Genomic DNA, 14585 nt, shown 5'->3' on the forward strand with positions numbered 1-14585 from the left:
TGAGTGTGTGAGTGTGTGTGTGTGTGTGTGAGTGCATGTGTGTGTGTGTGTGAGACTGTGAGTGTGTGTGTGTGTGTGTGTGTGCGTATGTTGAGACGTTACTGAGACACCTTCACCGGCCCTCAGATTAAGCCTCAGTAGGGATTTACTGCTATGGACACTAAAGAGTGTTGCGTAATGCTCGTGCTGAGAGATATTTCTGGAGCAGATCAGAGACGCTCCTGCTGGAATATAAGACGGGTGCTCTCCATCAGGTTCTGGACCTGTGATCAGAGCCCACTGATTTCACTGAAAAACTATCAACTAATATTTATCAGCATTTTTGACAAGTGTTATGTACAGTATATAATATGTACAGTATATAATATATAACAATTGTGCACTGCACTCATTTACCATAAGGAACTACAGACATCATGACTCTTTATTTGTTCAGACTGATAACAAACCTTTTAGACAATATTGAACTTTTACACTAACTGATCAGATACACTCATAACACCCTAGCAACCACATAGCAACAGGTTAACAATCACTCAAACACTTTAGCGATCACATGATCTGTCACTCGGCATCTTGATTGACTGAAGGATTCTGCTCGTCCTCTGCGTGATCTCTGTCACAGATGGAGCCGCATTCAAACATTCACAGCAAACTCAATTTATGGCAGCGTGGTTATATTGACATCTGCGCTATGACAGCGTCTCAGTGTTCACATGCGCCCACACACACACACACACACATACTTGTCTTATTTTCACGTACAAATATATCAACATTATTAAATCAAGATATATTTGCACAAACAGGGCTTAGACAAGCCAGGATCAGACCATAGTTCAATTAGGACATATAAGTAATTTTTATAAAAGTGCCTTTGATAAAAACATCTCTGGTGTGCATCTTCAGACAAAACAAAGGCACTGATATATTTTAAGATCAATCAGTGCAAGTTTCTTTCAGTTGAAACAGCTCAGACTTACATTTAGACTAAAGCCTTGTCTGTGAAAACGCGGGAAAATTACTTAAGTCTTGCTTAAATCTGTTCATATTAACTTTTGTTTTCTGAGAAAAGAATAAAAAAATAAAATGAAGTGAGTTCATACTTAAAACATGAATTCGTTGTATAAGACCATAATTTGTTAATTTTTCAACATTTACTCTGATATTAAACTGAACTGAATCAACGCTCATCTAACTGGATCTGAATAATGACTCTTGTCCTCTGTAGAGCTGCTTTACAGTTAAAATTGAATTTGCCTCATATTTAATGAAGTTTACATCATTTATTCCGGGACAGACCCTCTGTGACTGAACCTTCACACAGACCTGAGCTGATGTCTCCTGACAGTTCACTTCGTACATAATTCACTGAAATCTTAATCAGATGGAGCAATCAATAAAACTCTGACACCCAGATTCAAATAAAGCAGCACACATAGAGTATAAATACAGTATACATCTCTTTTAGTCTGAGCTCCTGATGGACAAACAGCAGATTCTTAAGAGAGCAAATACAAGTCTTTGTGTTTCCTCATGTGAAGTGTTAGGAAGGGTCTAATGATTTTCCGTGTGTTTTTTCCTGCAGTATTCTGTTCGCGGATATCGTGGGCTTCACGAGTCTGGCGTCGCAGTGCACGGCGCAGGAGCTCGTTAAACTCCTCAACGAGCTCTTCGGCAAGTTTGACGAGCTCGCCACGGTGAGTCGCTCTCATTGGTTCACGCCTGTTGCTATGGTGACTTCACACCCCGGCAACAGCAACAGGAGGACAGGTGTGAGTTATGCATAATCAGAGAGTTATATGTGATAAAGATGAAATTATGACAGCGGTGGGATCATGTTAGGCTGATCCCTCAGGAGTTCCATCAAACCATCAAGTTATATGTGTGAAAGAGCTTCACAAACATCTTGTCAAGCATACAGTATCTTTATTTTCAAATAGCTGTATCTCGGCCAAATATTGTCCTATCCTAACAAACCATACATCAATGGAAAGCTTATTTATTTAGGTTTCAGATGATGCATAAATCTCAATTTTGAAAAATTGACCCTTATGAGTGGTTTTGTGCTCCAGGGTCACATATCATTATTCAAAAGAACAATTAAAATGTTATTTATAAATGAACTTTAAGTGTTTCCAAAAAATAAATAAATAAAAAATTGGGGGTTTATGAATTATTTGTCAATATGATTTTGTTTATGCACACACGTGCTATTTTACTTTTATTGATATACTATTATTTTTGGTAATATTTCTAATATATATACATTTTTAAACAGATTTTATTTTAATATTTTCTGTTTTTGTTTTTTTAGTTAATTTCAGTTAAAGGTTTAGTTATTTTTTCATTTATATAACAGTAAAGCACTGAGGAAGGTCATACGCTCACTTTCAGTAAACTTTTTCGTTTTTGACCCAATAGAATGTGGGCTTCTTTTGGCATATATAGCCTACTGTTCATTATAAAAGTATTGAAATAGCAGAGTTTTTTTTTCTTCATTTTAAATATATAAAATAATATTGGAATGTCAGATATTTTCTGACTTGGTGATGTTTTTTCTGAATATTCTTTAGTGATGTTTTAGGTAAATATCAGGGTGATTCATTGCGTGAGTATTGTCAGCTTGCTCATGGACGAGTTCAATCAGGGTCGTTTTCAGTCTCTTGCATGCTCACACCGGTTAAACCTCTCCTGTCTGTCTTCATCAGGGTTTGTGAAGGTGAAGGTGCTTTAATGTGAAGACATGTGCCTGTTCAAGTAAACATGTAGATATATCTCGATGTAATCTAGACATTAGAATAGCTTACATTCACATGTGCCTATGAAATCCTTTAATCCATGGATTACAGACATGTTTCTGTCAGCGTCAGAAGGTCTTTCAGCAGGTCTGCGCTCAGTGTTTCAGTGTGATTGTCGATCTGTGGTGTGAGTTTGTTTCGTTGCAGGGTCAGTTTGTTCACATGTTTCATTTGATCCACTCATACTCCTTCTGTTTGGACTGAATCTCACACATGCTCGTCCATATAATCTAAATTGAAAAAACAAACACACACTTATGAATGAGGAAAAACAGAGGCAATTTATCCTAGAGATGTCAACAGTATTAACAGAACCATATTATTGTAGTTCCACGACAAACCAGAACTAGTGCAGAAGTGAATAGAACAGGAAGGACGTAGCAGGTTGCTTTGGAAATATAAAACATGAGCAGTGCCTGTATTTTTGGTTGTTGTGGGTGAATTAATTGCCTCTGGAAGAGGAGTATCTTCAGATGGCTCTAGAGAGTTGTGATGGTCTCAGCAGATCTGGTGGAGTTTTGCAGGAACAGAAAGTGTTAATGTTGTAGTAGGCGTCGTTTTGACCTGGTTATAATGGTTATTCGAGGTGATCTCATTTACTCAGTCCTAGATGCCTGAAGGTCACGCAGAGATGAGATGATGGGTTTGAAAGCTATAATGACAGGTACAGCTGTGTATCATCTGTATAGAGGCAGTAGAGGTTGTGTATATGGACAATTGGAGGGGACCAAGCACTGAACCCTGTGGCACCCCAGTGTTTACCCTCTGCCTCAACAACCCCTCAAAGGATTTGCTTGTGTCAGTGAACTATAGATCCTCTGACAGCAAGAAGCATCTTATGATTCCCTCTGTTGAAGCCAGTGGACAGGTCTAGTATGATGTTTTGGTGTGAACTTATGCCAGCTGCAGAGTTTTAGCTGCTCCTTTCCTCTTCTCCTGAATGTCTTATGAAAGAAAAAAAGAGAGAGCTGCCTGAACACAGTTTTGACAGGAGAGGGACCGATCTTAATCGAGTGGTGGGAAAGATGCCAGTAATAAGACATGTAAGAGGATTGTGGAGTGGAACGCTCTTCATTGGGCAAAACCACTTCAGGAGGTTCAGTTTGATCCAATTAAGTGTTTATATGGTGTGACGTGCAGACTCACTGACTTGGCATTGTGGGAAAGCAGTTGTGATTGTAGCTGACCCTGGATCAGTTATGGATCAGGATTAGAGTGAGGATGTGTTTCATGAGGCCACTTCAGTAAGCATACACAAGACCTGTGGGACTCAAAGTTGCTTTCTAATCTATTGTCTAAAATTATGCATTACGACTATTGCATTATGTATTACGATTATTGTTGACTATTTGATGAATTGCTTTGTTCCTCTTTTGTGAGTCACTTTGGATAAAAGCATTTGCTAATTGCATGCATTGCATTGCACTGTTTTAATGTGAATATGGACAAGGAAGTGCTATTAATGTAAGCCAGTGAAACTACAGAATCTACATGTTCAACACATTAAACCAGTCTCAGATATAAAGAGAAAGCACTGGAGAAAAGCAGCAGATGCAGTATGAGGACTGCAGAACTCAACAGATCTGTCTGTAGCATTTTCAGTAATGACAACCATCCTGATGAGTCTGAAAATGAAAACTTCAGCGGCAGAAATCAAGTAAAAAGCGCTGGGTTTATTTTGGACTGGATTGTAATGTAGATTGTGTAACACCTAATAAACACTTCAAGTGAAAGAACAGAGCTAGAGCTCTTCCGTTATAATGAACCAGCCCCAGACATGGTGTGAATGAGAGATTTACTGTGCTTCACTGATTTAGCGTCTGTGAGACTGCAGAAGCCTTGTCAAAAATATAGATTTTTAGATACAAATCAGTACTGAAATATTTGAAAGTTCAATAACACTTTTCCACAGTATCGATGCACCGATACCAGCTGTGTTTAGACAGCGCTTTATTTTCACATTCACATAATATTCAACAGATGATGTGTCTGTATTCCTGTTGTCACAGAAACTTTAATTATTCCCTGCAGGTTTCTGCCAAAATTAAAAGGCTTTAACTCTTGCAAATAAAGAAATTAAGACATAAGTATTGTAATGTTTCTACTGTTATGAAATATTATTTTTATTTTAAAGGGAAGTTGTATTATAAAACATTTCTGTCTTAGAGATAATAATAGTAATAACAACAATACTAGATTATTTATTAATATTTATTACTATATTTATTATTATATTTAAATTATTTGACTTCCTAAAATCACTAATGTGAATGTGATGTGGACTGAAAGACTGAGATCACTTCAGATTGCACCAGGTTGGCCTGCTTTTAACTTTAAAATGTACAGAAATGTCTTATACTCTTCAGATTTTATGGCCTTAATGTTATAGCAGCTTTTCACCGCAGTATCAAAAATGGTATTGAATATTGATATTTTACAAGGTATCATATCAAAGATAGATTCCAGCACTAGACTGTGTTAAACTCGTACTGCAGGACTCAAACCAACTGTCAAACTACGCTCATATGAACCCTGCACAAGGAACCCAAGACTTAACTTCCAATAGTCCAGAGGCTTTAAAAGCACAGATATATGCAGAGTGAATGAACATTTGTGATCCTGGACCACAAAACCTGTCATAAGGGTCAATTTTTTAAAATTGAGATTTATACATCAATAAATACCTCAATCGGTTTATACATCAATCAATAAATAAATAAGCTTTCCATTGATGTATGGTTTGTTAGGATAGGACAATATTGATATCCATAGAAAAATGTATAATTTTGACCTATACAATGTATTGTTGGCTATTGCTACAAATATACCCCAGCGACTTATGACTGCTTTTGTGCTGCAGGGTCACATTTATACTCAAATCACTGTGTTGTCAGAAAGTCACATGACAATGCTTATATTTTCTGACGCTGGCGGTGTGAAACAGGTCTCATACTTCATGCAGAGTTGCTGTTGTAAAGCTTTTCCTCCTCCTCTGTTCATCTGCAGGAGAATCACTGCCGGCGGATCAAGATTCTGGGCGACTGCTACTACTGTGTGTCTGGCCTGACGCAGCCCAAGACGGATCACGCTCACTGCTGCGTGGAGATGGGTCTGGACATGATCGACACCATCACGTGAGTGTGAGCCGCTGATGAAGGCTCTTCTCAAGGGCAGCTGGATGATGAGTTCCTCTGTAAATCTGGTGTTCAGTCACACACGCTTCACTCTAGTGTGTACTATATCCAGCACTGCTTCCCCAGTCACTCCTGAGAGGATATGTGCTGAGGATTGTTCTGGCTCCTTTCAGTCATACATCTGAATTATGATTATGAACGTTATATACTTTTCCTTGAGTGATCATTGAATCTTCACCAAATCATCATCAGACCCGTGTGGACAAAAGCTGTTGAAAGATTTCTGATATGTCAATGAAACTCTGAACTTTTGAAATAAAACTTCAGCAACATGTCTTACTTAAAATTTTATTTTATTTTTATTTATTTATTTGGCTTTTAACTTCTTAAAGTGTTAGTTCACCCAAATGTGATCCTTCTGTCATCCTTCACACCTACCTGAATGTCTTCTGAAGGGATATGTTGTATAATAAACAGTGCAACAAAATGAGGGTGAGCAAATTATTTTGGGTGAACTATCCCTGATGAAGATTTTTTTTTTTTAGCCACAACACATCTGTTTGTGGATTTGATTTTTATTTCAAATCACTACAGTCATGATTTAGAAGAGCAGTGTCACTTTATCCTCCAGGAACTCTTTGCATATTTTATTCATAACTATTTTGATATACTTTAGAGTTATTCTCTAACCCAACAACAAATCCGATGGCAAAGCAACAAAAAGGTGAAACTCTGCAACTTCTGGAGTTATCACACAAAATTGTATATGTGCAGAACCACCTACTGGTTACAGTTAGACATAAACATATTACAATATACACAACTGGCCAAAAGTCTGGAATAATTAAGGTTAAATGTTTCTGAAAGAAGTCCCTTCCGCTTGTCAAGGCTGCATTTATTTGATTAAAAATACAGTAAAAACAGTAATATTGTGAAATATTATTTCAATTTCAAACAGCTGTTTTCTATGTGAATCTCTGTTAAACTGTAATGTATTTCTGTGATGCGCAGCTGTATTTTCAGCATCATTACTGCAGTCTTCAGTGTCACATGATCTTCAGAAATCATTCTAATATGCTGATTTGCTGCTCAAGAAACATTTCTGATTATTATCAATGTTGAAAACTGTTGTGCTGCACAATATTTTTGTGGAAACCATGATACATTTCCATTCAAAAGATTTTTTTCTTCTTTTTTTTTTTTTAGTTAATCAAGGATGCATTAAATTGATCAAAAGTGACAGTAAATACATTTACAGTGTTACAAAATATTTATATTTCAAATAAATGCTGTTCTTTTGAACTTTCTATTCATCTGTGAATCCTAAAAAAATCAAATGCATCACGGTTTCCACAAAAATATTCGGCAGCACAACTATTTTCAACATTGACAATAATCAGAAAAAAAGTTATTTTCAATTATAATAATATTTTACAGTATTACTGTTTCTACTGTATCTTTGATCAAATAAATGCAGCCTTGGTGAGCAGAAGAGACTTCTTTTAAAACATGTAAAAAAATCTGAATTATTCCAGACTTTTGACAGTTAGTGTAAACAGTTTGACTTATGGCTCTTTAAACCACTTTTCATGTAAATCTTCATTTATTGATTATGGGTGACTCAGACACTGAGCTGTTGAGCGTGATTGTGTTCTTCAGGTCGGTGGCTGAAGCTACAGAGGTGGATCTGAACATGCGTGTGGGTCTGCACACGGGAAGGGTGCTCTGTGGCGTGTTGGGCCTCAGAAAGTGGCAGTATGACGTGTGGTCCAACGACGTGACGCTGGCCAACGTGATGGAGGCTGGAGGACTGCCAGGGTGAGGAGCTCAAGCAATCAGCATCACACTCCTCTCCAGAACCCTGAGCTGTTTGAGAGCTGTTTCTCCTCTCGTCTGCTTGTTCTACAGGAAGGTGCACATCACTCGCGCCACGCTGGAGTGTCTAAATGGAAATTACGAGGTGGAGCCGGGAAACGGCCGCGAGAGACACTCGTTCCTGCTCAAACATGACATCGAGACCTTCTTCATAGTGCCATCTCACCGCAGGAAGGTGTGTGTGCACATAACAGGGAACATTCCCACAAGTTCCACTAACATATTTTAAGAGATTATTTAGTAATGTTTATGGAACATTCTTTAATGTTTGATATACATTCTCATAATGTAGAGAGAAAGCATTCTTAGAACAACATTCTTTGAATGGCTTTATGATGTTATTTTTACTCAATGAATGTTCTTGTAGTGTTGAGAGAAAATGTTATGAGATCAACATTCTCAAAGCGTCCTTATGATGTTATTTGTAGTTAATGAACACTCTCAATGTTGAGAGAAAACACTCTTAGAATAGTAAAAATAAACACTCAAATAATGTTATATTTTGGGTGAAAATAAAGTTAGAAATATATTTTAAGATTTTTTTTCCTAAGTTTTAAATAAACTTACAATCACAATAAAAATACGTACTCGGTTACTAACTTACGCGACGAAGCCAGCCAGAATGGGCGGGGCCATCTGGCTATATAAGCGGGCATATTGCCATAGGATCCTCAGGTTATTTCGAATGAAGCGACGTGCAGCTACATAACACGGCCAGTTACGCAGTACTCGTTCCCATATCTCAGGGAACCGAGGTTACATTAGTAACTGAGTACATTCCCTATCGATACTGCGTCTGCTAAGACGTTATGGGGAACCAGTACAATCCCGCTGTGCTATGCTAGAGGAACGACTCATAATTAAACTTGCCTTAAGCACCACAAGGGGCCCAGAGCGACTAAATAATTTGCAGGGAAAGCCCCGCAGGAGGCAATAGGGCCAAACTCACTGAGGTCGGCCTGGCCTAGAGTAATCGTTCCAAGAGAATTTTGTACAGCCTCGGCACTCAGTGAGGGCCAAGAGCGTACAAGAAGGAAGGCAAAGCCTAAGCACTGGTTTGCCCTGAGACACGAATGAGCCCATTATACAGAAAGGACCCGGACCTGTAAGACTGGGACGTCCAGATTATAGAACCTGGCAAATGTAGACGGCGAGGCCCAGCCGGCCACCACACAGATCTCTGCAATGGACACACCGCTAGACCACGCCCAAGACGAGGCCACACCTCTAGTCAAGTGGGCTCTTACTCTCATGGGGCAGTGAAGGCCAAATGAGGGGTATGCTAGCGCAATGGCATCAACTATCCATTTGGACAGATCCCATGTCGGGACTGTGATTGGGCGAGGCGGGTTAAGCCTCCTAGACCCCTTCAATAAGCGAACAACCAAATTGTTCCTGCCCACTGATTGGCCAGCAAAAGGAGCGTGATAGGCTGCTATAGCTGCTACATAGACCTTGAGAGTGAAAGGGGAACGGCCCTTGCCAACAGCTCTTGCAGGAAGGACAATATCAGAGATATGTCACAGGAAGCTGGGTCTTTGCTGCGGGTCATGCACCAGGTGGAGAAGACCGACCATTTAAGGGCGTAGATGCATATCGTAGACGGTGCTCTAGCTTGAGAGATTGTATTTAGTACGCTCTCAGGGAGGTTCGCGGGCTCCCATCGAGAGGCCAAAGGTGCAGAACCCACAGCTCAGGCTGGGGATGCTATATCGTTCTGTTCGCCTGAGACAGGAGGTCCCGTCTCAAGGGAATGGGCCACGGAGCTGCTACAAGGTTCCTCCAGAGCGGGTCTACTAACAGAACCTAGTGCTCTTGCTCCTTGATTCGTCTGATTACCTGTGGGATCAGGGCAATCGGGGGAAAAGCGTAAAGGAGGAGGTTGGGCCAGTTTTGGGCCAACACGTCCATGTCCTTCGAGAAATAAGTTGGGTAATGAGAGCTGTCTTTTGAGGCGAAGAGGTTGACCTCCACCTTGCCAAAGATCTCCCAGATTTTCTGAACTGTTTGTGGGTGGAGCATCCACTCTTCTGAGTGGACATTGCTCCGAGACAGCATATCCGCTCCTTGGTTCAACTTTCCCTGCACATGCGTTGCTCTCAGCAAACGCAAGTTGATCTGAGCCCATTCCAAGAGGAGCTCTACTAGAATAAAGAGGCGCTTTGAGGAGAGTCCGCCCTGGCGATTTATGTAGGACCCTACCGTCATGCTGTCCGATCTGCCCAGGACATGGTGTCCCCTCAGGTCTGGCAAGAAGGTGCGAAGGCCCAAACATACCGCCAGCATTTCCAGGCAGTTGATGTGCAGCCGACCTTCCTCTTTCGACCAGTGGCCGAAAGCCAGTTTGCCATCACACAGCGCTCCCCAACCTAAGTTCGAAGCATCTGTCGAGACCACCTTCCTTCTGTAGACCATTCCCCGGGGCACGCCCCGTTCTATCCACTGAGTGTCTTTCCAAGGGGCCAGAGCTGCCACGCAGGCCTGGTCCACCTTGACACGAAGGCATCTGAGACGCCAGGCGTGGGTCGGAACTAGTGGTTTCAGCCAGCACTGAAGGGGCCGCATACGAAGCAGGCCCAGCTGTAGCACCGGAGATGCTGAGGCCATGAGACCCAGCATCTTCTGAAACATCTTGAGGGGGCGAGAGGCTCCTAACTTGAAAGAGGCTGCGAGCTGCTGTATAGCCAGTGCACGTTCTGGCGTGACTGTTGCCCTCATTTGGGCCAGCCGAAAACTGCTCTCAGGAACGGTATCCATTGGCTGGGAGACAGATTGCTCTTGGCACAATTGACCCTGAGCCTCAGGCATTCTAAGTGACTGAGGAGAAAGGATCTGTGAGATATTAGCTTGTCCTCTGACTGGGCTAAGACGAGCCAGTCATCGAGGTAATTCAGAACGCGGATTCCCATCTGTCTTAGAGGAGAAAGAGTCGCGTCCATGCACTTCGTAAAAGTGCGAGGAGCCAGGGGCAGTCCGAATGGAAGGGCCGTGTATTGATATGCCATGATATGCCTTAAGAATAGTCTGTGATGGGGGGCTATATGGATGTAAATGTACGCGTCTTTCAGATTCAGGGATAAGAACCAGTCCCCTGGGCACACTTGCGATAGGATCTGTTTCAAAGTCATCCTGAACGGCCGTTTCATAAGGGCGCGGTTCAGTTATCTGAAATCAAGAATGGGCCGAAGGCCATCATCCTTCTTGGGGACGAGGAAGTAGCGACTGTAAAAGCCTGACTCGCTCTGAGCTGGGGGAACCGTTCCTACGGCTCCTTTCACCAGTAAATTCATCACCTTGGAGTGTAGGACGTGTGCGTCCTTGCTCTGAACCAAGGTGGGGACCACGCCGCGGAGGTCTTCGAGCGAAGTGTTTAACCTCATTTTATTATCCCCAAAACCCAGTCTGACATTCCGGGGATGGCCTGCCAGGCCTCGGTCTGTGTGGCAAGGGGTTGGATTAGATCGGGTGGTGGGCCGCCTTGTGGGGACCCGACAATCGTGATAAGTGGAAGAGGAAATTTGCTCTCTTTTTGAAAATGTTTGTGTTTTATTATTCCCGCTATAACAGCGGTTGGTTGTGTGGGCGCTTTTTGAACGGGCCCAGTGTTCACAACGGAGTTGACCACAAACACACTGCCATCGTCACCCGGAACTGAACAGGGTGCTTGGAGGCACAAAAGAGGCTGCTTGGGGGCTGGTCCGGCTGCAGCGAGACTTGGCCCCCTCCTCTTCCTGTCCCGCAGATCAGGAGGACACCTGAGGCACTGAGGGTCCAGCACTAACTTGGGCCGGGGTCCCTGATGCTTAGGAAACGGATAATGCCTGGCAGAGCGGGAGCGCTGACAAGGCTCAGGCTTGGGAGCTGTCTGGGCAGCTGGAGGCACAGGCTTCATGGGCTGCTGAGTCGGCGCTGACTTGGGAGCAGCCGTAGAGCTGGAGCGCTTCGGAAGGAAGTGTCGCATGGCCTGGGACGACTTCTGTGCAGCAGTGAAGCACTCGGCGAATCCTTCAACCGCGGGTCCGAAGAGGCCAATGGGGGAGACCAGGGAGTCCAGGAAGGGGACTTTCTCCACATCCTTGATCTCCGTCAGCGCCAGCCACAGGTGGCGCTCTAGCACTAGCACTCTAGCACTCTAGCTCTGATGGCGCCCCGGCAAGAACCACTCATCCAGGCGGCTGCGAGTGGGCTCGTCTGGAGGAGACCACTCTAGTGCCAGCTCTTCCACAGCCTTTGACAGGACGCAGAACAGTTCGGTGTCCATGCCTTGCTTGGGATCGCTGGACTCCACAGACGGCAGGGGGGTGGGGTCGTTGGTTGAGCCCGACAGCTTCTCCATGTCTGAAGCGCGTCACACTCACTCCCACCAAATGAGACCAGGTCGCTCGCAGCCGCAGAGGGACACTGGTCTGGCTGGGAGAAGAGGATGGGGGAAGCCTCTCTATGAGGAGAGAGTGAGGCACGCGGGGGCGGGGCCGGCATGAGATCGCTCGTCTCCGGGCGCCGAGGTCCTCTGCCCCACTGTTTTTTCCTTGCAGGTTCCTGGGAGGAAGAAAATGGGAGGGCGTGAGGGGCAGAATCGCTTTCTGAAAAGAAAGCTATCCGCAAATGCAGAGAGGAGAGACTCATATCTTCGCAATGAGTACATTCCGTCTCTTTGAGTGCATCCTCAGCGTGGGATTTCCCCAAGCATGAGATGCACTCACCGTGACTATCAGCAGCGTGCAGGAGAGCCCTGCACGAGCGACAAAAACGTTGCGGCATTTGCAACAACGCCGCATAAAAGTAGGTCTTTTAAAATTGCTGGATGGCGGCAGGGGATCTGGAAGACTGGCGCTGCTGCGGGCGCTGAAGGCGGTTCGTTGGTTCGTTTTTAATTCACTGCATGAACCAATGGCTGTGCAGTTACACTGCGTTATTGAAAAAGGCTTCAGTCATCGGAGAAAAAGGAGTTTTCCCCATAGCCACTTAGCAGACGCAGTACGAGTGAACATTTTAGTAATTTTTTACACTATATTAAGGACCAATTCTCACTATTAACTAGCATGCATATTACTAGCATATTTATTATTAGTACTTATAAAGCACATATTAATGTCTTATTCTGCATGAGCATACTTTAGATCCCTTTATCCTTAAAACTCATCCCCATACCTAACAACTACCTTACTAACTATTAATAAGCAGCAAATTAGGATTTTATTGAGGCAAAAGTCATAGTCAATAGTGAGAATTGGAGCATAAACTAAAGTGTGACTGTAATTTTTAAAAACAATGTTCACAATGTTTTTATAATCTAAATTTGTCACTTGGGTGCATTTATTCATGCCATAGTATATTATCAAAAAATCATCAAACAAACTACAAAAATAACAATGGTCAACTATACATAAACTACAAAAATGACAAAGAATTACTAAATGCACAGTAGATGTACAGTAGTACATTTGTGACCAGAGGCATCATGCCCATTCAAACTGAGGGGGCCAAAGTGGATTTTGAATTCAGCTTTCAAAAGACAAAAAAATAGCCGAATAATATTTTTATATTTGATACAATCACACCGGTGTGATTAGAACATTCATCACCAGCTGCTAAATTCATATCTGTGTTCTCTCATTATAACCAATCACACACAATTCTGTTGAGCTTATGAATGCAATGACCAATCAGAGGCGTACAGATGAGTCATCGCTGAAATGCTGCTGTTTTGTTCACTCGCTCACTGACTGAATTCTCTGGCAAATTCTCTCATCAGAAACAAAGTGCAGATGTGCGTACGAATGTAAGTAAGATATTCATTTCACACTGTACACAGCTTCAGTGATTATAATGGGAGTTTTAGAGAGTGCTTGCACTCTGGCTAGACTGAATGAAAATGCTGTTTGATAATGTAAATGTTCTTTGCTTTCTTTCTGTACAATGAAAGTGTTCTAATTAGTAACTTACAATGTTTTTATTAAATTTACATTAAATACAAAGTCACTCATATTAAAAATATTTTATGGCATGACACCCATATCTGGTACTTAAGTAAAAAGACGGGTTTTATGTGTAGCTAATAGATTACACTATTAGGCTACTTTGCCCATCGCCCATTATATATTATATGAACTAACATAATCTATAATGGTGCAAAATGTACTTACACATTTGAGAATCGAGATATTTCATGAAATAGTTAACAATTTTGGGAATATTTCGAATAAAAAAAAAAAATAATAAAATAAAACTATATTAAAAAAAAGCCTATATTCAGTTATACAGTGCTATCGTGGCTGCTGTGCGTCACATGACATGCATGACGAGCCACTAAACCCCCCACCCATCCAAACCCCCCCGGCTCGTGCCCCTCAGAAATAATGAGTGCATTACGCCCCTGTTTGTGTCCCTAGACACAAGCAGTCATAACGGTAATTTTTTTGAAATTAAGTTTTATACATCATATGGAAGCTGAATAAATAAGCTTACATTGATGTATGGTTGGTTAGGATAGGACAATATTTGGCTGAGATACAACTATTTGAAATCTGGAATCTGAGGGTGCAAAAAAATCTAAATATTGAGAAAATCGCCTTTATAGTTGTCCAAATGAAGTTCTTAGCAATGCATATCACTAATCAAAAAATAAGTTCTGATATATTTACTGTAGGAAATTTACAAAATATCTTCATGGAACATGATCTTTACTTAATATCCTAATGATTTTTGGCATAAAAGAAAAATCTATAATTTTGACCCATACAATGTATTTTTGGCTATTGCTACAAATATACCT

General features: G+C 41.8%; 1 protein-coding gene across 1 annotated transcript in view; it reads left to right on the top strand.

Moving 5' to 3' along the window:
- LOC107721119 (adenylate cyclase type 1-like) overlaps positions 1-14585 on the top strand; it is a 27941-nt gene that overhangs the window by 4624 nt on the left and 8732 nt on the right. The window contains exons 4-7 of the mRNA XM_016528985.1: positions 1589-1700; positions 5808-5935; positions 7595-7753; positions 7844-7985. Coding sequence (XP_016384471.1) covers positions 1589-1700; positions 5808-5935; positions 7595-7753; positions 7844-7985 — 541 coding nt within the window. The remainder of the gene's footprint in view (positions 1-1588; positions 1701-5807; positions 5936-7594; positions 7754-7843; positions 7986-14585) is intronic.

Source organism: Sinocyclocheilus rhinocerous, unplaced genomic scaffold (genome assembly GCF_001515625.1).
Source record: "Sinocyclocheilus rhinocerous isolate Xijiao unplaced genomic scaffold, SAMN03320098_v1.1 scaffold180, whole genome shotgun sequence".
Classification (NCBI taxonomy): Eukaryota; Metazoa; Chordata; class Actinopteri; order Cypriniformes; family Cyprinidae; genus Sinocyclocheilus; species Sinocyclocheilus rhinocerous.